General features: G+C 38.4%; 1 protein-coding gene and 1 long non-coding RNA gene across 7 annotated transcripts in view; one reads left to right on the forward strand and one right to left on the reverse strand.

Annotated features, from left to right (window-relative positions):
• Positions 1-23,880, reverse strand: part of LOC130275815 (uncharacterized) — a 142,859-nt gene that overhangs the window by 48,872 nt on the left and 70,107 nt on the right. For 2 of the 4 annotated variants that reach the window (XR_008844909.1, XR_008844913.1), the window contains exons 3-4: positions 20,417-20,657; positions 8,442-8,577 (exon numbers count right to left, since the gene is read on the reverse strand). This is a non-coding gene — a long non-coding RNA (uncharacterized LOC130275815). Of the gene's footprint in view, positions 1-5,479; positions 8,889-20,416; positions 20,658-23,880 lie in introns of those variants that run through there. The other 2 variants (XR_008844908.1, XR_008844912.1) reach the window with 2 other exon arrangements.
• Positions 1-23,880, forward strand: part of NTRK2 (neurotrophic receptor tyrosine kinase 2) — a 274,910-nt gene that overhangs the window by 48,857 nt on the left and 202,173 nt on the right. For 2 of the 3 annotated variants that reach the window (XM_056524265.1, XM_056524255.1), the window contains exons 9-12: positions 2,319-2,624; positions 14,933-14,971; positions 21,280-21,377; positions 22,633-22,732. In XM_056524265.1, the coding sequence (XP_056380240.1) occupies positions 2,319-2,624; positions 14,933-14,971; positions 21,280-21,377; positions 22,633-22,732 (543 nt within the window). The remainder of the gene's footprint in view (positions 1-2,318; positions 2,625-14,932; positions 14,972-21,279; positions 21,378-22,632; positions 22,733-23,880) is intronic. The other variant, XM_056524272.1, reaches the window with a different exon arrangement.

The following is a 23,880-nucleotide window of genomic DNA, read 5'->3' on the forward strand; positions in this document are numbered from 1 at the left end:
TGTGTGGTGGATGGGGGACACATTTTGATCAAAAAGTGCGCTAAGAGCCTCCATTTTTGCTGCTGCAACCCTCTTTTTGTGTACTAGGTATTCCTGTCACCTCCTCCTCTGCCACCTATTTAGGGATTAAAGTAGGTAAAACTCCTTGCACGTTATATACCCTGAACTACCGCCCCCCCCCCCCCCCCCTATTCTCCAGGTGTGGTAATATCCTGCTTACTTTTATGGGCAGACTTGGGCATCAAAATGATCAGCTTTGCTAGACTCCTTTATAATATGCAGACTTTACCCTTAATGTTAAAACATTCCGATGTTAAATCCTTGAACTCGGCTTTTACAAAATTCATTTGGGTGGGTAAACAACCTAGGATAGCCCTTTTTAAACTCCTGCTGGATAAACAGAATGATGGTCTGAACTTCCCTAATTTAAGAGGTTATAACTTATCCTGACTACTTCGATTTGTGGTGGACTGGATCCATGATACCTCCTTCCATGCCGTCCATGACCTGGAAACAGCATTTGCTGACCCCTGAAATCTCTCGGCTCTTCTTCACACTTCCTACGCTAAATTGACACCCTTGGTGAAGCACTCTGCACTATTGAGAAACCCTGTGGCAACATGGATGGAGGTTTGCAAATTATACCAACTCCCTTTTCTAGTTTCTAAACACCAACCCTTGTCAAATCATCCGGAACTCCCAACAGGTGTTCCTCCTCAGGTGTACACAGTATGGGCGGCCAAGGGAATGACCATGGCTAGACATTTCATTGATAAACTTAATAGACGTTGGCTCTCTCCAGCGTCCCTGTGTTCCACATTTAATCTACCGACCTCCCATATGTTCCCTCTAAACCAATTATACTCCTTTTTTAGTACTCGTCTGAGAAATCTTGATAATGAATTGCAGGATCATAGGCTGGACTATCATTGGCCCCAGGCTCAGGGCCCCATAAGCTCTCACTTTCCACCATTTACTCCACCATCATGAGAGTCCTTCTGAAAGTTGACCCCGCTACCCTCTTCACCTTGTGGTCCACTTGGGTGCTGGGTGATGATATCTCTGACCGTGTGTTACGGGGATGGAATATAATACGCAGGTGTATTATAAATGAGAGGTGGAGGGAAACTTATAATAAAATTGCCCATAAGGCCCTTTATGGCTTTAATATTCTCCCATCCCCAGACTTCCCTGACAGAGTCACTGCCTGCCCCAAATGTTCCACCCTGACAAATTTATGGCATGGTGTGTGGACTTGCTCTCATATTGCTGCTTATTGGCAACTGCTCTTGACATATGTTAAGGACACGTGGGATGTGACCTTACCATTTACCCCAAGGGCTCTGCTCTTTCACCAATTCCGACCACCAGAACTGGACCAGCAGACTCCCTCTAAAGTACCCCAAATGGTACATATTGTCCTTTTAGTAGCCTTACATTGTATCTTTGCCTCCTGGCTCATGCCCTCTACCCATACATTGCCTATGTTGATAACACAGCTTGAAAAACTTTGTGGGATAGACAGAATTGACTCAGAAAGACAAAAGACCACTCACACCGAGAAGTTCTTTGATAAATGGAAGGTGTTTATTCTATCTCATTACACTGATTGTGAAATCGCTGATATAGTAGGCCCTTTAGTTCCACTGATTGGTAATGTCTGGGGGCAATAGGGAACGCGCTGGGAGCTTTACAATTACCACCGTTGTTCCATATCTGATCACCAGTTGATCTCCCTCCATCAATTTTTGTCCTCAACACATACAGCGATTGGTTTCGCCTTTCTTTGGTTATCTGAATTGTACCGTGTTACCTCAAAAGCATATGACTGATCTCTTAGAACACACATCGCTGTATATTGCCTGTATGACTGTACTCATGTTTCCCTTTTTGTATTTTTATGAGTTGTGTATTGAAAAATTTTCCAATAAAATGTATTTAAAAATTTTTTTTTTAATTGAAAACCACACTACAGGCTGATCTAACAGGTCTTGGGAACGGGCGGGCCAGTCCATAGCATCAATACCTTCCTCTTGCAGGAACTGCTCACTTTTACAAAACTGACGTGAACAGTTTAAACCAAGGCATAAAGCTCTTTGAAATGTGGTCGATACTTTTCGCACCAAAATTTTGCTGCGAAATAGATTTTTTTTGCGGCAAAATTCTTTGAGAATCTCCCCCAATGACTTTGATCTTCTCAATCACAGTTACTTGTGATCTTTAAAAATTCTGAATGCTGTGCCTGTTATTTTACTATATTTAATTGTTTGTGTTCCCTTACAAAATAAATGCTAATTTCTGCCATTTGTTCATTTTAGTTCCACCAAACATTACATTAATGGACTACCCAACCTTGGACCATCACTGGTGTATCCCTTTCAGCGTGAGGGGCAACCCAATTCCTAAGCTGCAGTGGTTTCATGAAGGAAACGTGCTAAGTGAAACAGATTTTATTTGGAGTAAAATTCATGAGTCAAGCAGCAACTTGAGTGAACATCATGGCTGTCTTCAACTAGACAGTCCGACACATCTGAACAATGGGTTTTATACATTACGTGCAGAGAATGAATACGGAAAGGATGAGCGTACAATTATGGCGCACTTCATGAAAAATCCTGGGGATGGTAAGTACATTTTATGTTTATTTTTTCGACTCTGTTATTTCAGATACATGACATTTCTTTACATGTAGCATGTAGTAAGTTAAGGGAAAGTTTCAGTCTATACTGTTTTGGTAAAATCAGTGGAGATTCAGGTAAACTTGTGTTTATCAAATCAAATCTAAAATCAAACTATTTCTCAATTTAACTGTCATATTTTCTGATATGTCTAAAAATATTGTTTGTTAAACGTACAAATATTTTATCTATGTGTTTTACTAAACACTTTATTACTGTATTTGGCCAGTAAATACTTTTACATGGCAACAATGGAGTAGTGTTCACTTTCATAATTATTTCATTTCGTGGTCATGCTATTCATATACTACTACTAATAATAATAATTGTTGTTATCATCAGTATTATTATTATTACCATTACCACAGTCAAATAAAACTATTTTATTTTTTGGTTTACATCCAGCATTAAAATCCCAATAGGTTGTCAATAAGAAGAAGGCCATAAAATGGCCATATTGGACCTCATTTACTAAGAGTGTCGGGTTTTTACTAGTGGGAAAAGTTGTTTCAGACTTGCAGGATTCCTCTCTATTTACTATTGGGAAAAGTCAGGAGCAGCTTTTTCTAGGTCGAAATTTCCAGCCATTTATCCACAGGATTTTCTGTGAATTCAATAGTAAATCGGTCGGGTTGTGAGATTCAAAAAACTGGTCGGTTTTAGCTTAGTAAATGAGGCCCATGGGGCCTCATTTACTAAGCTTAACCCCTTAAGGACCAAGGACGTACCGGTACGTCCTTGGTCCTGCTCTTCCGATATAACGCGGGGTTACACAGTAACCCCGCGTCATATCATGGCGGGCCCGGTGTCATAGTGAAGCCGGGACCCGCCTCTAATAGCGCGCAGCGCCGATCGCGGCGCCGCGCGATATTAACCCTTTAGCCGCGCGCTCAAAGCTGAGCCGCGCGGCTAAAAGTGAAAGTTCCCGGCTAGCTCAGTCGGGCTGTTCGGGATAGCCGCGGCTAATTGCGGCATCCCGAACAGCTGACAGGACAGCGGGAGGGTCCCTACCTGCCTCCTCGCTGTCCGATCGCCGAATGACTGCTCAGTGCCTGAGATCCAGGCATGAGCAGTCATCCGGCAGAATCGTTGATCACTGGTTTCTTATGAGAAACCAGTGATCAGCATAGAAGATCAGTGTGTGCAGTGTTATAGGTCCCTATGGGACCTATAACACTGCAAAAAAAAAGTGAAAAAAAAAAGTGAATAAAGATCATTTAACTCCTCCCCTATTAAAAGTTTGAATCACCCCCCTTTTCCAATAAAAAAAAAAACACATTGTAAATAAAATTAAAAATAAACATATGTGGTATCACCGCGTGCGGAAATGTCCGAATTATAAAAATATATCATTAATTAAACCGCTCGGTCAATGGCGTGCGCGCAAAAAAATTCCAAAGTCCAAAATAGTGCATTTTTGGTCACTTTTTATATCATTTAAAAATGAATAAAAAGTGATCAATAAGTCCTATCAATGCAAAAATGGTACCGTTCAGATCACGGCGCAAAAAATGAGCCCCCATACCGCCCCATACACGGAAAAATAAAAAAGTTATAGGGGTCAGAAGATGACAATTTGAAACGTATTAATTTTCCTGCATGTAGTTATGATTTTTTCCAGAAGTCCGACAAAATCAAACCTATATAAGTAGGGTATCATTTTAATCGTATGGACCTACAGAATACATATCAGGTGTCATTTTTACCGAAAAATGTACTAGGTAGAAACGGAAGCCCCCAAAATTTACAAAACAGCGTTTTTTTTTCAATTTTGTCGCACAATGATTTTTTTTCCCGCTTCACCATAGATTTTTGGGCAAAATGACTGACGTCATTACAAAGTAGAATTGGTGGCGCAAAAAATAAGCCATCATATGGATTTTTAGGTGTAAATTTGAAAGAGTTATGATTTTTTAAAGGCAAGGAGCAAAAAACGAAAATGCAAAAACGGAAAAACCTCCGGTCCTTAAGGGGTTAAAGGAAAACTGTCACATATTTTCTCCCGCACTATCCACAGGTATTGGTGGATAGTGCGGGAGACGCTAATTAAAATGAGCCCTACCTTGGTCTGATCCATGCCGCCGTTCGCCCGCAATTGTAGTTTTAATCTCTGTGTATATCCTGCTGTAACTGGCAAAGGCGGTGCTTCTGCGGGCTAACGGACACTGACGTCAGCGCCGCTCATGAATATTCATCCCTCCCTCTGGTTAGGAGCGGCAAAGAGAGGGAGAACAGGAGGGATGAATATTCTTGAGTGGCGCTGACGTCAGTGTCAGTTAGCCCACAGAAGCCCCGCCTTTGCTGGTTACAGCAGGATATACACAGAGATTAAAACTACAATTGTGGGCGAACGACGGCACGGATCAGACCAAGGTAGGGCTCGTTTTAATCAGCGTCTCCCGCACTATCCACCAATACCTGTGGATAGTGCGGGAGAAAATATGTCACAGTTTTCCTTTAAACCGACCAGTTTTTGTCTGGTTATTTTGGCGCAGTGTCTGAGACACGTCTGCGCCAGTCTGCGACAGTTTGCGACAGTGTGCGCCTGAAAAATCCAACAAACCAGACATTGCACTGTGAAAATCCACAAAGGGGGCGTGGTCTGTCACATATGGGCGTGGTCGGCCAGAAAAGGGGGCGTGGTTTCACAACCTGACCGATTTACTATTGAATTCACAAAAAATCCTGTGGATAAATGGCTGGAAATTTCCACCTAGAAAAAGCTGGTCAGAAAATGTTCCCGACTTTTCCCAATAGTAAATAGAGAGGAATCCTGCAAGTCTGAAAGAACTTTTCCCACTAGTAAAAACCCAACACTCTTAGTTAATGAGGCCCATAAACCTACTAAAGTATACAAGTACATAATATTTTGTAGTTTTAGATTCATCTTGTTAAAAATGCTGGTATTACATAATTTCTGTGCTAAAAAAGAAATGTAATCCCATATTTGGTCTAGAAGCTCTGCAAAGAGCTACACGAAATTCAAAATAATCTAAAATTTTAGTGTGGAGGACAACAACCATTTGTTATAGTGGCTTGTTTTATTTCTGCGGTCTATTATGTAGCCTTCGGGGTGGGGTGTCTTAAAAATAGGTTTAGGTTTCATATATGTTTTCATGACTGACTATCAAATATATGTATATCCCACATCTTTCAGGTCCTATTAGTTCTAGATTGAAGGAATCTTGTTAGATTAACTTTTCTGCTGCTCTGTGCTATAAACAATGAGCATTTTAGCAGAATTCAAGCTATTTTACAGCTATTGGATATCTGTATCCCATTAAGTTATATAGGTCTGTAATTTATAGCCTTTAGCCTGCTGATAGAAACGTCCCATGGAAATTTGAATCAACCCCGAGTTTTCGTGTTATTATCTGATAAGAGATAATGAAGGTGTTTCACTATATATTAGGGATCGGTCATTTTTATTAAAGTTATTTAATAGTCGAGTTAGTGTTTTCCGTTGAGGTCATTGTGAAGAAATTATTCTTTAATTTTTAAATTTAAGGCATTATATAAACCTCAAAAGGTGATGGCAGTTTCATAATTTACAAGTATATTATTTTAAAGTGAAAAAAATATGCACGACACTGCTTAAATACCAAGTGATATTCCACTTGCATAGGAAAGTAATATAAATATATATATAACACCTAAACAAAACCTGCATTGAGGCTGTTTAGGAGGAGGGTGTGGTGGGTGTGACTAGAGTTGCCCCAGCTACTTTCCTGTGACTGGATACCAGTCGCTTGCATCAGAACACTGTTTTTCTCACCTGCAAGGTTCTTGGGACAGTGTGTGAGGCATTGGGGACCTGTGATATTGATTATGAAAAAGTGTATGCTTTTATTGAAATGATAGAAAGAAACATAGGCACTTAGAATTAAAAAAGGAACCACCACCATACAGAGTACATTACAGAGTACAAACAAAAATAAGCTGACCTCATCAAGCCATGGCAGAAGAAGTTAAGTGTGGAAATCAAGCTAACTAGTAAGATAATAAAGTATATAAAAAGGTTCTTATACAAAACTGAAAGTAAAAATGCAGCTTTGCAGTCTGAAGTGCAGATACAGTAAGTGTATCTAACATCTAAAATCTAGAAGCCATATGACTAATAAGGGTACGTCTCGACTAGAGGGAATGGCTCTAGAGTCCCCATGCAGATCACCACTGGCTGTGGCTTCCACAGTGGTATTTGCATGGTTAATGCTTATATCCTTAAAGGGGTTGTGGGGAGCATTTCTTGTTTACCCAACCTGACTTTAGGCATGGAGAGATACTACTGCTCACACGGTGGGACAGTTGCCAAGAAAGTCAACCCCCCCCCCCCCACCCTCCACCCACCAGCATGTATTATGCCCTTATGACAATGGGTATGCTTTTTCATTCAAGATGCATAATGAAATTCATAGAGCTCATCATAGCACATAGATTCAAGGTCAGCCTCAATGACATGCTTATGGTATTTTTATATTTGTCTGACTACTGCTAAATTATCACTAAAGAAGAATGTGTGTTTACGTGATCGATATCCCCATAGTGCAGTCCACATTCCTTGCTCATATTTAACACCCCTCAGTCCAGTGTAGTTAACCGGTATACATGGGTGGTACAAGTAAAATAAACACTGATCCATGCAGAGTGCCTAATCCACAGCATTCCACATCATTTGTTAAAGTCAGTTTTCCCATCAGTAGCATGGGTAGCACTAAACATTTCATACTTTTTACAAATGTATGCGTGTGTGTCTGTGTGTATTTGTGTATGGTTATGTATGTCAGTTTATCACAGTAAATGGGAAATCACACCATGTTTACAAACAATAATGTGTGTAATAATAATAATACAAACTACAGTCATGGCCGTAAATGTTGGCACCCCTGAAATTTTTTCAAGAAAATGAAATATTTCTCACAGAAAAGGATTGCAGTATCACATGTTTTGCTATACACATGTTTATTCCCTTTGTGTGTATCGGAACTAAACCAAAAAAGGGAGGAAAAAAAGCAAATTGGACATAATGTCCCAGCAAACTCCAAAAATGGCCTGGACAAAATTATTGGCACCCTTAACTTAATATTTGGTTGCACACCCTTTGGAAAAAATAACTGAAATCAGTCGCTTCCTATAACCATCAATAAGCTTCTTTCACCTCTCAGCCGGAATGTTGGACCACTCTTCCTTTGCAAACTGCTCCAGGTCCCCACAGCAATTCATTTCGGGTGCTTTTTGATGTATGTTTGGGGTACTTTTCCTGCTGGAAGACCCAAGACCTTGGGTGCAAACTCAGCTTTCTGACACTGGGCTGTACAGTGCGACCCAAAAATCTGTTTGTAATCCTGAGATTTCATTTTTTTCTCTCATTTAACATGGTTCTGAGCATTTCTCTAACTACAAAAATACCCTGTAAAATACAGTACAATTTTTATATACTTGAAATCCACACATTACAATCCAAATATGTGTAAGAATACAAGAGCTTGTTTAATGGATACTTAGCTGCCACTGTTTATATAGGTAGGGCATACATAGGGCCTCTCCCCTTGTGGTTATAGGGATACTCTGATTATGGTGGAGACTCTACTGGTGTTAGTTATGGTTATGGGATGGGCATTTATGGTTGACACTCTATTTGGGTTGTTTATGGAAAGGTACTCAGCTGGCATGGTTTTGTAAAGACACTAGATTAAGTCATTCACTGCAGTGGAAGGCAGGCTGTAGATTAGGGGGCAGTCTCCCGGTGTCCAATGGATTTCTTACCAGTAGTACAACACAGATTGAGGTTGCTGTTCATTTCTTCTCATTCTCTGTTCTGAAGTCAATGCCTGCTGAGGACTGAGATTAAGAGGAGATGGGCTGGCTAATCCTGGGCCCTTGCCATGCTGGGGAACTACTCCTGGACAGCAAAGATAATAAAGACAATAAAGATATTATATTCTAAGACAGTGTTGGGGAAAGTCTTTAGTACTTAAATGTTGTACATTTAAATAAATAAAAAATCATAGAAAACAAACATCACAACAATCCGAGCAAAGAACAGTCATACTGCTGCAACACCAACTCTGGACCTCATTATTTCTTACCATTAGTATTGTAACTTATTATACACTTGTTGACTGAACAGACGTTGCTCCGATCCAATCGATTATGTATCCCTCATCTCTTTCTACCCATCTGTTACACCTCTGCCCTGGTTACCAGTTTCCTCTAAAATTAAATGAATAACTCTCCTATTAGTCAACAAAACTTTCCACAATGCTGCCTGATCACACATATCCACTCTCATCTTCATCTACCAACCCACTTATGTCCTTTACTCAATTAGGGACTTACAATTTTAATCTTTCCTTATTACATCCACTTTCTACGATCTGTGGTGTGTCTTCTGTGCTGCACTCATGCTAAAGAAGTATTGATCATTGGACTTGTTCCTGTGCAGTTAAACAAAAAAAATCATACTTACCTCCCTTGCTCCCCCCACTGCTGCTATTAGATCTTCCATTTCTGACTCTTGTCCTCAACTTTCTCCATACAATGACTTTCTGCTTCTGCTCAGCAAATCACAGAGCTGAGTGGTAGTGTGTGTGGAAGCAGGGGGAGGTAAGTATGCTGCAAGCTTATATTTACCTAGAAACCTTTTTAAGCTACAACCACTGGTAGTAGTCAATATACCACCTGTTCAAAGATGCCTCTCCATTCTGCTGTGTCCTTTGCTATGCTTATTGCACTTTACTGTATAGTGTTTACTGTGTTGACTAAGTTCCTGGCTAGAAAACTAAGTCATGCAGCATCATTTATTTTCTCAATTGGGAGTACAAGAAGGATGCCTGTGTCACATAAAGGAGTACAATAAGGAAGCTTGTGTGCCCATATGGGCAACACCCCCCCCCCCCCTTCATTCTGTTTGTAAGATTATTTAAGTCGGGTAAACTCTTCTTTTGTCTCATTGTTTGTCCATTTGTTTCCGTTAGTTGACATTCTACATATTTTCTGCTTTCTGAGTTGTTAAGCACTGTCAAATGTGTTGGTGTTATATAAATAAAGAATCTATAATAATACAAAGTCTGATCATGTGTCTGCGTCATTGTTCCTAGAAGCAGTATTAATGAAGGTATTACAATTTCATTGTTTAGTACTGCACATCTATTCAATGTACAGTGTTGTTGTATTCTTCTAGTTCTTGCTTGTATTTCTGTTTTTATGCTATCAATGTTTTCTTTTTGAGATGATGAATGGGACCTGGCTACACTACCTACGACATACATTGCATTATATTTAATGTGCAACAAAACAGTTACCAAAAGATGTCACTAACACCTAAGCAGTATATTACATAAAAGCATGACATCTTTTAAAATGATAGAAAGCAAGATGGAAGAATTTGGATACAATGAATCAATGCCCTTTAAAAAAACAAACAATGAAGATGTGGGGCGGCACTGCTGTATGAATGTCCACCCTCTATTACCTGCTGACTGTAGAGGTGCCCGATTCTAGGAGCAGTCGCAATCCTAAAGCCAGTCTTTCGGTGCTCAGTGGCACTAGTACAAGGCACTAGTACAAGATCCACGTAAAAAGCAAGTGAGAGGAATGAAGCTCACGGCACTCGATGCGCTGGCATAAAAGGTGCTTCTTTATTTCAAACCAAGGGATTCACAGACATCGGGAGTGGAGACAAAGGGGACAGGTCAACGACCATTTCACCACTCCTACGGCTTCTACTGAACCAGGAACATGGTCCAGTAGAAGCCACAGGAGCGGTGAAATCGTTGACCTGTCCCCTTTGTCTCCACTCCCGATGTCTCGTTGACCTGTCCCCTTTGTCTCCACTCCCGATGTCTCGTTGACCTGTCCCCTTTGTCTCCACTCCCGATGTCTGTGAATCCCTTGGTTTGAAATAAAGAAGCAACTTTTATGCCAGCGCATCGAGAGCCGTGAGCTTCATTCCTCTCACTTCCCTTTCAAAAACATTTGCCATTTACATTGAGAATGAATATAGAAAATGTGTAAATACATTGCATTACTTACATAGATTCTAAATTCTTCTGAAAGCTGAAGTGTTTCAGGCTTTTCTTGCTAAAGTATTGTCTGCACAGATCTTGCTCTTAGGTCCTGCACAAGTGCAATGTTTACATGTGGCACTGTACAGTAGTTGATAGAACCATTGGGAAATATTTACTGCCCCCTGCATTATAAAACAAGTAATGCAATTGTGTATTCTTATCTATGCATATATGTAGACTAATTCTATGCAAATATTTTCTATTAATATGTACACTATGTCATAATCTTCAAAGGGTTATCAAGGATTTTATAACTAATGGTTTATCCTCAGGACAGATCATCTACATTATATTAGATCTGTGGAGGTCTGACTATTGGCACCCCCACTGATCAGCTGTTTAAAGGGGTACACCGGTGGAAAAACAGACTTGTAAATTTCTTCTATTAAAATTTCCAGTACTTATCATCTGCTATATGCTCCACAGGAAGTTGTATTTCTTTCTGGAGTTATTTTCTGTCTGACCACAGTGCTCTCTGCTGACACCTCTGTCCATGTCAGGAACCATCCAGAGGAGGAGAGGTTTGCTATGGGAATTTTCTTGTACTCTGGACAGTTCCTGACATGGACAGAGGTGTCAGCAGAGAGCACTGTGGTCAGACTGAAAAGAACTCCAATAAGAAATACAACTTCCTGTGGAGCATACAGATTGGACTGTATTCCACTGGAGCATACAGATTGGACTGTAAATACAACTTCCTGTGGAGCATACAGATTGGACTGTATTCCACTGGAGCATACAGATTGGACTGTAAATACAACTTCCTGTGGAGCATACAGATTGGACTGTATTCCACTAGAGCATAGAGATTGGACTGTAAATACAACTTCCTGTGGAGCATACAGATTGGAGTTCTTTTCAGTCTGACCACAGGGCACTCTGCTGAAACCTCTGTCCATGTCAGGAACTGTCCAGAGTACAAGCAAATCCCCATAGCAAACCTCTCCTGTTCTGGACAGTTCCTGACATGGACAGAGGTGTCAGCAGAGAGCACTGTGGTCAGACTGAAAAGAACTCCAATAAGAAATACAACTTCCTGTGGAGCATACAGCAGCTGATAAATACTAGAAGGATTATAATAAAAAAAAAAATTACACATCTGTTTAACTTTCTGGCACCAGTTGATTTAAAAAAATAAATTTAAATTTACGTTTGCTTATACTTGCACATGTGGCAACACACTCACCAAGTTAGGAAAGTAGGGGTCTTACTCTTTGGACTACTGTTTCCACTAAGCTCTGCCCCCTGGAAATGAGTTAAAGAGAACCTGTCACATTGAAAATACAGTCCAATTTGCAGGCATCATGTTATAGAGCCAGAGGAGCTAAGTATATATATGTATATATATATATATATATATATATATATATATATATATAGTTTTGTGGGATAACTTGTCATTTATTCATCTAAATCTCTGCTCATCCTGGGCTAAGTAGTCCTGTGGGTGGTCCTACTCAGAGACTGACGGCTTTGTGTGTGTGTGTAAAACTGTACATGTCGAGGGAAGTGTTAGTCACTAACTAAGACCACCGATTTGACTACATAGGCTAGACTGAGAAAAGTAGTTGAATGGGGTGGTTAGTATACTGTTTTAGTCTATGTTCACACACTTAGCGGGTCAGGTCCGGCCACGACCCCTGGCTAATAGCGCGCAGCACTGATCGCATTGCCACGTGCTATTAACCCTTTAGACGCGGCGTTCAAAGTTGATCGCCGCATCTAAAGTGAAACTAAACTGCTCCCGGCTAGCTCAGTGGGCTGTTTGGGACAGCTGCGGTGAAATTGCGGCATCCCCAACAGCTGTAGGACACGAGGAGGGTCCCCCTACCTTCCTCCTGGTGTCCGATCGCCGAATGACTGCTCAGTGCCTGAGATCCAGACATTAGCAGTCAAGCGGCAGAATCATCGATCAATGTTATTCTATGGGATAACAAAGATCGATGTAAAAGATCAGTGTATACAGTGATATAACCTATAGGCTATAACATTGCAAAAAAAAAATGGAAAAAACTTAAAAAAAGATCATTTAACCCCTTCGCTAATAAGAGTTTTGAATCACCCCCATTTTCCCATTTAAAAAAAGCAAACAGTGTAAATAAAAATAAAAATAAACATATATGGTATCACCACGTGTGGAAATGTCCAAATTATAAAAATATATTTTTAATTAAACCTCCCGGTCAATGGCGTACGCGCAAAAAAATTCCAAAGTCCAAAATAGCGTATTTTTGGTCACTTTTTATGTCATGAAAAAATTTATAAAAAGTGATCAAAAAGTCTGAACAATACTAAAATTGTACTGCTAAAAAGTTCATGGCACAAAAAATGAGCCCTCATACCGCCCTCATACCGCGGAAAAATAAAAAAGTTATAAGGGTCAGAAGATGACAATTTTAAACGTAGAAATTTTCCTGCATGTAGTTATGATTGTTTCCAGAAGTACGACAAAATCAAACCTATATAAGTAGGGTATCATTTTAACCGTACGGACCTACAGAATAAAGAAAAGGTGTCATTTTTACTGAAAAATGTAATGCGTAGAAACGGAAGCCCCCAAAATTTACAAAATGCAGTTTTTTCTTCAATTTTTTCTCACAATGATTTTATTTTTCCGTTTGAATTCTCAGTATTTCCTTTATATATATATATATATATATATATATATATATATATATATATATATCCTTTATATATGATCTTTTCCTGAAGGTGAATCCACTCTAAATGCTTTCCTTTCCAGAGTGCACACCTTAGGGCCCTTTTACATGCGTTGACGGGCTCCAAAGAACAAGCACTGATCTTGGTCATTGGCACTTGTTTACTGAGCCTTCACAAGGCCCGATCAATCGTTTGGCTCAGCTGCCCCAAGGATCACTGGATTGTGATGAAATTCATTACTATCAGATGCCCATCCTCTCATAAAAGATCCAGTTAGTTGACTGCTGGCCCTTTATAAAGACCAGTTTCATAAACAAACGTTCTTAGGAATGCTCAGGGCCAGGACCATCACCAGTCAAGAGAATAAAGTGGCCATATAGTTTGTTTGTTCAGTGCTTTGCCTTAATAAACAGTTAAGGGGACCCGTCATTTACTAATGCACCCCACCTTTAATTGAGCTGATCATCAGAGGTGCCAGAAGTCATCTAAGAATAGTCTATGACTATAGAAATCCTGAGTTCCTTTTAGTTATGCAATTTCCTGATTTAATTAATTGAATACAACCAGACACCTGAAAACTGAGGATTCTCAAGATTTGAAAAAAACATTTGTAATTTTTCATAAACAGAATCAATGTTATTCATTGGTTGTGTCTGCTATTGTAACTCAGTCCCATTGATCTGTTCTAGGAATTTACTGTACACTTAATGGTTGGCCTATTTATCAAGAAGTTTCATTGGAGTTATGAGTAAAGTTACAAATACAGTACATGTACATACATAATGGCTACAGACACTGTTGTTAACTTCATTGGGACATCATACTACGTCTCATTTTGAGGTTGGCTAATGTTTTTATAATACTTTTAGTTTTTTGGGATAAATGCATGTTATATGTACTGGCTGCTAAAATATGAATCAGTGATTCATTTTTGTGCAGTGCTTATATAAATTACCGAAAATAGAAATAGAAGGTCTTATGTGGGTCTAAACTTGGCGTAGTTTAAAGGGGTTAGCCAGAAAAAAAACTTTTTTTATATATCAACTGGCTCCAGAAAGTCAAACAGATTTGTAAATTACTTTTACATTACTATTAAAAATGTTTTATCCTTTCAGTACTTATGAGTTGCTGAAGTTGAGTTGTTCTTTTCTATCTAAGTGCTCTCTGATGACACGTGTCTCAGGAACCGCCCAGTTTAGAAGCAAATCCCCATAGAAAAACTCTTCTACTCTGTGCAGTTCCCGAGACAAGCATTGATGTCAGCAGAGAGCACTGTTGCCAGACAGAAAACAACAACTCAACTTCAGCAGCTTATAATTATCGAAAGGATTAGGATTTTTTAATAGAAGTAATTTACAAATCTGTTTAACTTTCTGCCACCAGTTGATATAAGAAAAAAAGTTTTTTCCGGGAATACCCCTTTAATGCTATATATGTAACAATAAGGACAGATTGGTAAGAGCTAAGTAAATAGAACCTGTGACACATTTTCTCTTACTTCCTTTTCTGTTTTTTTTTCTGTTTTAGGTGAATTAAGTGATCCAGTTACTGAACCTGAATTTTATGGTACATATAAAGTATTTGTTTTATTCTTAGTTGGGTGGGTAAGTGGGATTGCACACATAATATATACGGTACATCAATGACATCGCTTCACACATAACTAGTAATAGAACATAGCAAAATGAATCCATTAGGTAACCTAAGAAAATAATATTTTCTGTTGCTTTGACTTAAAAGTTGAATGAACATGTAATAGTTAAAATGAAAAAATTGTAGAAATAGAAAATAGTAAAAAAAAAAAAAAAATACTATAAATCAGTATAATAAAATGATTTGCTATTGTATATTCTTTTACTAGCCTCATGTGAATAGTGTGTATGACTGTTTGATAAACATACCCATTTGGCTTTATCTTCTTGCCTTTTAGTTTATTAACATTATTTGTCAGCAGAAATAGTAATAGAATTTATTAGCAGGGGTATAACTTTAGGGGGTGCAGAGGAGGGTCTCTCTTTCAATATGAGAGGGCAATTATCATAAATTAAGCGTTATATTTAGGGGTCTTATAGATTTTGCATTGGCACCCAGCATCCTTGAGTTACACTTCTGTTCATTGGTTATTGTATTATTGTTTTTCATCAATACCTAAAGCCTAATTCCTTCACAAACTCCCTTGGATTCTACCCTATTTCATGGGTGGAATGTCCCTGCTCTGTTCCATCTTATGGCCCTGTTTGTGACCATGATACTTAGATCTGTTAGGAGACTTGACATTGTGATCACTGATAGGAAGTGGTGTCATGTGATTGACAGATGCAGTTGAAGTGGGTGCAGATAGAAATAGAAGAGGAAGAAAGCTGATCATGCATGAGTATGGCTCCCTCCACACAAGTCGAGTTTCTTTCTTACAAAATTACCTGGGAACAAGAGTAACCTATACTAACAACCCCAGGCAAAAAATAAATCTACATTTCTTTTCTAATCATTTTTAAGTTACTTTTAATGTTAACATTTCTAGGGTTTCAAATGTTGTGAGACGTGGAACACAATGCTTGGCCTGTAATATACAGGTTTTCTATCATGTAGCTCCCCATCTTGTACATGACTCTAGGCTTTTTTTTAAAAGCAGCTACATCTTTTCCCGCTAGTGACTCGTTCACACAACAGTTGACCCACTTTCATAGCACTTTACAGGCCCACACCATGTTCTTCAGCCTTCAGTACACCACTTCTTCAACAGCATTCTTCCACAAAAGAATGAGCTTTCTTCTCCCAAGTAGACAAACCAACCCCTATTTTCCAATCAAATGCCAACAGCAAAGGTCTGACACCACCCTGATGGGCACCAAACCTCCTCCCTTTTATCTTCTCAACTCCGGGCAGGCTCCTATTGTTACTGGGCTTCTTTCTAAAAGACCCGTCCACCCTTGGCAGTGCATCCACAGGCTCAGGACTGCCACTTTAGGTCCTTCAGTTGATAGTCTCTGTGACAAATTTGGCTTCAGCAACCCTGACTTGCTGACTAGAAAAGGAAAGTTGGATTCCAATTGGCTTAATAAGACCAGAGTAGCACAAAGTCTTTTGTGTCAAATGCAGCAGAATTCTACTCCCAAGAGGCCTGTAACTTTTTTCTAAAATTTCATAATAGAAATAGCATATTTCTTTTTTTCACACTTGCCAAGTTATGGCAAAGGTACAGTACATTTATCTTTGGGTATTTCCCATCAGTCATGTTAGACATCAAAAATTCATATTTACCAGACCTTTTCTTAGTGTTGACCCCAGAATCCACAAAGCTCCTCCCACTTCATATCATACAGTTTTTAGAAATGTTTACTTTCTGGTATAAAGCATCCTGAGATAAATAGGATATATGTTTAAAAATGACTCTCAGTTTCATAGATTTAGTGACAAATAATGGTTCTATTTCACAGGGGCAGCTTTTATTTTAAACATTGTATTTCATATATTTTAGGCTGAGTAGGGCTAGGTTCACTGATGCTTCCTTCACCAAAGATTTCATTCAGGAGGGGTAAATGGAGCCAGACCATTTACTGAGTGACAGCAACAACCCCCCCCCCCCCCCATGACCTCCATTGACTTTAATCAGGTTTCTATAATTATTTTAGGATTCTAATACAACAAGAAAAAAATACTACAACATTTTTGTCCCATTTTCTTAAATGGAATATGCAACAGAGAAACCAAATGGAGTCTCTAAAGCAGATGTGACCATCGCCTAATATAAGCAGTCTGTATTACAGTCCAGAGCTGCATTGGTCATGAGGCCCCATATCAGGCTTTGAAATGAGGCCCCATGAATATATGAACCCTTGAATATTTTGCTCTTAATATTTATCTCTTTACTTATGTTTTGCATACAGTTTCTGTTCCCTGCATTCTTTGCCTTACTTTAGTTGCACCTTTTACTATAAGAGGTGGGACCCTCTAAGTTCCCATGCCTGCTAACCTGGGATTTTCACCTCCGCAGAGGTGTGCTCAGGGCTTAAATGTCCTGACATTCATCACAACACAGATGGGGATTTGCAATGTGGGTAGTTGGGAATTCTTCACTTTTTACACAGTTAAAACCTGCAATAATGTAGTGTATCAGGCAAGTCATGACATTTCACAAATCGCATCCATATTCTGCTAAGCTTTTCTGCATTGACATTGACCTGCGATTAATATTTCTGTTGTGGATTTTCATTGTGGAATTCACCACTTTTAATGTATCAGGGATTAAATCCACATCAAGATTCACACCAATCCACTCTTAACACATGTATATTTTCTCAATATTCAACCACATGTGGACCTGCCCTTATAAAGGCTGTGAAAGAGGGTCTGTTTGCAAATATGGAAGCAATACATTAAGAAATGCAGATTATATGTGTGTATAAAACACATGCACTTTAATTCACATAACCAGGAAATTATCCTTATTCTAGATACACCCAAAACCTAGCGAATTGCCCAGATGACTTCGAGCCCCCTTGCTTCTATGACTACTCTGAAATGACCCACACTTCATAGTCAATTATGTATCACTAGAATTAGGGAGAGTATTAGTCTCTCATGCTGCCCCTAGTTAAGGGAGCATGAAAGTAGTAACAGGTTCCTTTGAATAGATTAAATAAATACATTTAACAATGTTAATTTAGATTTAAGGCATATGCAGTTGTTTCATATCGCTCTCTTTTTGTAGTTTAGACTTGTGTGCAAAACATTCAACATGTCTACTATGTTTTAGAAAGTCTCATGATACTCTATGCCATGCTTTATGATATGATGTACATTCTCCTTTAAAATGCCAGAACATCAAGGTTTACATATAAAGAATAATAACCATGCCAATATTAATATTTCATACAAAATATAACTGGTTTACCCTGAGTTTCCACACAGTATTTTGTTCACACACTGGGGGAGATTCTCAAAGAATTTTGCGCCCCCAAAAAAATAAATTTAGCTTTGTGCCGTGGTTTACACTGTTCACGTTAATTTTGTAAAAGTGGGCGTGTATATTGTCTACTTTACATGATATTTTCAAAGCCTGTGAGACCAGATTACATATAAAATATGGTGTGAATTTCACACCATCTCTAAAATAGTGTATATATTTTTTTTTATTTTTTATTTTTTTACTTGAAATAATGTTGGAATAATGTAAATATATATATATATATATATATATATCTATATATGTTTTTAACCTGTTGGAGACGGAGGGCGTACAGGTACGCCCTCACGTCCTGGTAGTTAAGGACAAAGGGCGTACTCGTACTTGCAGATGTTGAATGGGGGGGTTGAAAGGTTAGTTCCCCTGCTCTGCTCACCCATGGTAGTCCAGGCAGAGCGGAGGGAACCAGTAAAGGAGTGGCGAGCAGCGGTGGGAGTGATCAGCGGCGGGGACGATCAGCGACAGCAGGCGGCGATCAGATCAGGCAGGGATCAGCAGTTCAGGTGCCCACTGTGGCCTTTCCGATGTTACAAAACTACAACTCCCAGCATTCCCAGACATCTGTTGGCTGTCTGGGCATGCTGGGAGTTGTAGTTTTGCAACATCTGGAGGTCCACAATTTGGAGACCATTGTATAGTGGTCTGTAAACTGTGGCCCCCAAGATGCTGCAAAACTACAACTCTCAGCATGTCCCGACAGTCCAGGCATGCTGGGAGTTGTAGTTCTGCAACATTTGGCCCTTCAGATGTTGCAGAACTACAACTCCCAGCATGGCTGAACAGTCTGGGAATTCTGAGAGTTGTAGTTTTGCAGCATCTGGAGGGCTACAGTTTAGAGACCACTATGCAGTGGCCACACCTATTTTCCAATGTGTTTTAAAAAGTGGAGCAAAACTCTGCAATTTGGGTGCAAGAATTAAACATTTTGGCGTGAAAAAAATATATGGCGTGAAAAAAAAGTTATTTTTAAAGTTAGATAAGAGCCAATTGAAAATATGAGGAAAAAAATTGAATACGTAATTGTTTAGCACAACGTACTAATACAGCAGTTTTTGAGAATCGCCCGCAGTGTTTTTTCAGGTGTATTTCATGTGTAAAAATGCGTCTGCAAAATCACAGACAAATTGCTTCCATATTTTAACATTAATGTGGTCTATGTAAATCTAAGAGAGAGTGGTTGTCTGCGTATACAATATTTTAAAATTACAGACACATTTTTTACAGTCGCGTATATAAGTTACATGTCATTTATTTACACAGCTTCAAAAAATGCCTCTGTATTTTACATATTGGTTGTTATTTACTGGGTCATCGGTTTCCTGAGGTTTTATGACTGAAATTTGGTGCACATCTTGTGCGCCAAAAACTGTGACCATATAACCCTTCATACTCGACCATCACTCCATTTTCAATGGAAAATCCAATATGGGAGATGTGAAAGAGGCATGGCCACCGGAAAGGGGCGTGTTCCTGACAGTTTTGAAAAATCCCAACTTATTAACATTCCCACGTAAAATGTGGTGGATTTAAGCTCTGGAAAACCCAACAGTTTGGAACAGGTGTAAAAAAAAAGAAAGCAAAACTTAGGGAAAAATGCAAAACATAGGAAAAAATTTGTAAATGCCGTGGGAAAATACCTGTCGGGAAAAAAACCGCACTCCAGGTACTCCGAACTACACTCCACTAGACTTACATGGAGCCCATAAAGGCGGACTCAATTTTACAGACACATTTTAACAAATGAAATACACGTGAAAAAACACTGTGTGAACTTAAGATAAAACATAAAAAAGGAAATGTATCAAGCCAGTCTACTAGTTCATTGTCATTAACATATATACTTAATGAACACTGAACTAGTAGACTGGCTTTTTTTTATTTGCAAAAATATCCTGGAAAAAAGAATTTTCTTAAATGGGTCCTCCCATATTTGTTGAAAACATAAAAGGGAATCCAGACATTAGATAGGTGGTGTAAAATAAGAAGCCTAAGACTCATGTGACCATTAAGTATACTTCAACATACTAAGAAATTCAAGCACTTACCTACTGTACTTGATGTAGATGATTACAATTAAAGAAATGATAGTATTACTTTTCTGAGGACTCCTTCACTGTCTTATGATGTGTCTTTGTAGATTTATTTATTTTGAAATACACATCTGAAAAAAATATTTTTTTCTTAAATAGTTTATTTGTTCTTTAATTCCTTTAGTTTGGCATGTTTACTGTTCATTAGATTTGTAACAAGAGTTTTTCTGGGATTTTCCATGTCCTATAGGAAAGCCTATACAAATAATGGAAAAAAGGAAAAAATTATTCCATATAAAAAAAATGCGGTTTAAAAAAATGACACAAAAACACCCGAATTAGCCACAAACAAAAAGCAGGTACAAATGCTACATCCTATGCTTGGGCAAAGCAAAAAAAGTGTCCAAAACGTACCTAAAACTTATAATACCACCCAAATAGTTTAATAGTTTATATACATATTTAGTGTTTTTTTTATTCAAATTCATTTTAAACTATTTTATAAAGATTATTGGGAGGGATTTATCAAAACCTGTGCAGAGGAAAAGTTGCTGAGTTGCCCATAGCAACCAATCAGATCACTTCTTTCCTTTTTGAAAAGGCCTCTGCAAAATGAAAGAAGTGATCTGATTGGTTGCTATAGGCAACTCAGCAACTTTTCCTCTGGACAGGTTTTGATAAATCTCCCCCATTTTGTTTAAAGAATTAGTATTTTTCCAACTTATATAAAGATAGGAATATGTCAGTCAGACAGCATTTTATACTTGTTTGAGTTGGGTGCAGTAGAATTATTTGAGTGATTAATTTGTCTAAAATCTTGAATATACTGGATAATCGTTATATTTTGTAACTAATCTGCTAATTCTCTTTGTTTTAAGATTATGAGACTACTTCTAATGACATTGGTGGAACCAGCACAGACAATGGGGTCACTTCAACAGATGTTTCGAATGGAGGGAATGAAGACAGCATTACTGTAAGTAATCGATAGATGGAAAGTAGGTATAGTGTAGCATCGATAGAAAACAATGCTGGGTAGAAAACAATGCTGGGTAAAAAACAAACGCTTGATATATAATGAATATTGCCACTTCACGATCTTGCGACCATTTAGAATATTCGTAATGAAGAATATTCGTTTTTTTATGCGAATATGCAAATATTCACGAATATGTGAATATTCGTGAATATCTGCACTTCCAGTGAGAGGACACTGATCCCTCCCTTCTTTTAGGTGAAAGATATAATCGCGCATTAGCACTATGCGAATTTCATTATGAATTTTCGAATGAAAAAAAAAAGAGAACGAACATCCTGAATATGTGAATTTCGCAAACATAGGATGAATATTCATCCATATATTCGCGAAATATTGCAATTCAAATATGGCCCCTTCCGCTCATCACTATACCGGACCAAATAAAGTATGGTGAAATTGTCCAAGATCTTGAAAGACTAGTCTTAGGAGAAACAGGAGAGAGACAGTCCCACATCTGAATGGCTGCTGCCTTTGTAATAGCAGATGGTGGTCGGTGTCAAATGCAAAAAAAAGGATGTGTAGAAAGTGACATCTTGCTTTGATGCCAAGAAGGACATTGGGCACTTTTGTTTATTAGAATGATTATGACGGTAACCCGATTCTAGATGGCTAAAAAGTAACCTAGATGTAAGGAGTTAGGTTGGTGTTTGGGAGAAATTAAAAAGTAAAGATAGTTGAGTATTTGCACTTTAATAATGTTTCCAATATGTTTCGATAATGATAGCTGAAGCTATGCTTCTCATAGTTCATTCAAGGTTACAAAATATATAGTTTGCTTTTCAGTTGCAGCTTGTATAATATTCTCAGATGTATTTAAATGAGGTCTCTTTTTTAGTTTCCCATTTCACCATGTTTCAGCCTAATAGATTTGCCTGTTTTCAATGAGTCTATGAGGTAGACCTTGTAGACTAGTTCAGTGAGGGCTTTGACTGCAGTATGTAGTCAGGATCTTGTGCTGCAGCAATCAATACATGCAGATGAGACCATGCCATGTAGTGGCCATAGTTTTACAGTAAATCCTACAGTAATTGGCCACCGTATGGGGACTTGTTTCTGTGAACCACATCATGAGAACCCAGCCTTAGAGAAGACATATTGAATATTGAAGACCGACTATTTGTCGGATCGCAGATTATTTAGTGGAAATAATTTTTTTTAAACCTGTTTAATCTTTTTATGTGGGTTTTTGCAGGTTTATGTTGTTGTCGGCATTGCAGCTTTGGTCTGTACTGGGTTGGTGATAATGTTAATCATCTTAAAGTTTGGAAGACACTCCAAGTTTGGACTGAAAGGTAGGAAACTGGTATTTCACAACTGATGTTACAATTTAGAATTTACTGTATGTATAATCTACTCGGCTTTTTATTCAAGATTTGGGTTTATTTTTATTTCTCTTTTATCTATTATTGGAGTATATTTTTACACAAGGGCATGTATTAAAATACATGATAGCACTGGTCGTTTAGATTGAACTCTTTGTTTTAAAGCATATTATGTGATGAACTTTGATAAATAACTTAAATATTTTTATAGAGTTTGTTATAAGTATGCCCCTGAAGCAATAAGCCAAGTCCCAGCTGTCAGTGGTCAATTAAAAAAGAGTATTGTATGAATAAAGTGGAATGTACACGCTCTGTCCCGAGTGACAGCTACTTATAGTCCAGCCATCACTTGCTTGCAACAGCACATATGTCAAGCATTGCTTGCCGAAAGGTGCCTGCAGGTGTATCAGGAGTTCTTGTTTACCTAGTCTGGATTAGCATGACTTCAGGTTTTATTACTCATATAAATAGATTTGTTACATAATATCACACTTTTTCTTCTACTGTCAACAACACTTTGTATACTTTGTATATTCTTTGTTAGATAAAAAGAATGTTTCAAACTTGAGTTTTTTTTTCACTGTATACCTGCATTTGTTATTATATTTTAAACATGTTTAAAAAAAAAAAACATTCATAGCTGGGGGAGGGTATTGTAAAATTAATAAACAAGCTATACCCCCTGCAACACTATTGGTCCCCCATCCTCTTAGCTTCTTCCTGTTTCCTGTGATGTCATGAACTGACTCTCTATCAATGGCCATAGTCAAGACCAGCCTCAATCGGTAATTGGCTAAGCTAGACAGAAATTTAATGCTTATGACATAACAGAGAAGAAGCCCAGAGGATTAGTAGCATCTGTGTGAAATTAGCAGGGGCAGGATGGGGGACTATAGCTACTTATTGTTTTTGCACCACCACCAGCCTCAATCGGTAATTGGCTAAGCTGGAAAGATATTTCATGGTTATGACATCACAGAGAAGAAACCCAGAGGATTAGTAGCATCTGTGTGAAATTAGCAGGGGCAGGATGGGGGACTATAGCTGCTTATTGTTTTTGCACCACCACCAGCCATGCAGAAATATTTGTTTCCCTAGACAACTCTCCTTTAAAGTGT

Source organism: Hyla sarda, chromosome 1 (genome assembly GCF_029499605.1).
Source record: "Hyla sarda isolate aHylSar1 chromosome 1, aHylSar1.hap1, whole genome shotgun sequence".
Lineage (NCBI taxonomy): Eukaryota > Metazoa > Chordata > Amphibia > Anura > Hylidae > Hyla > Hyla sarda.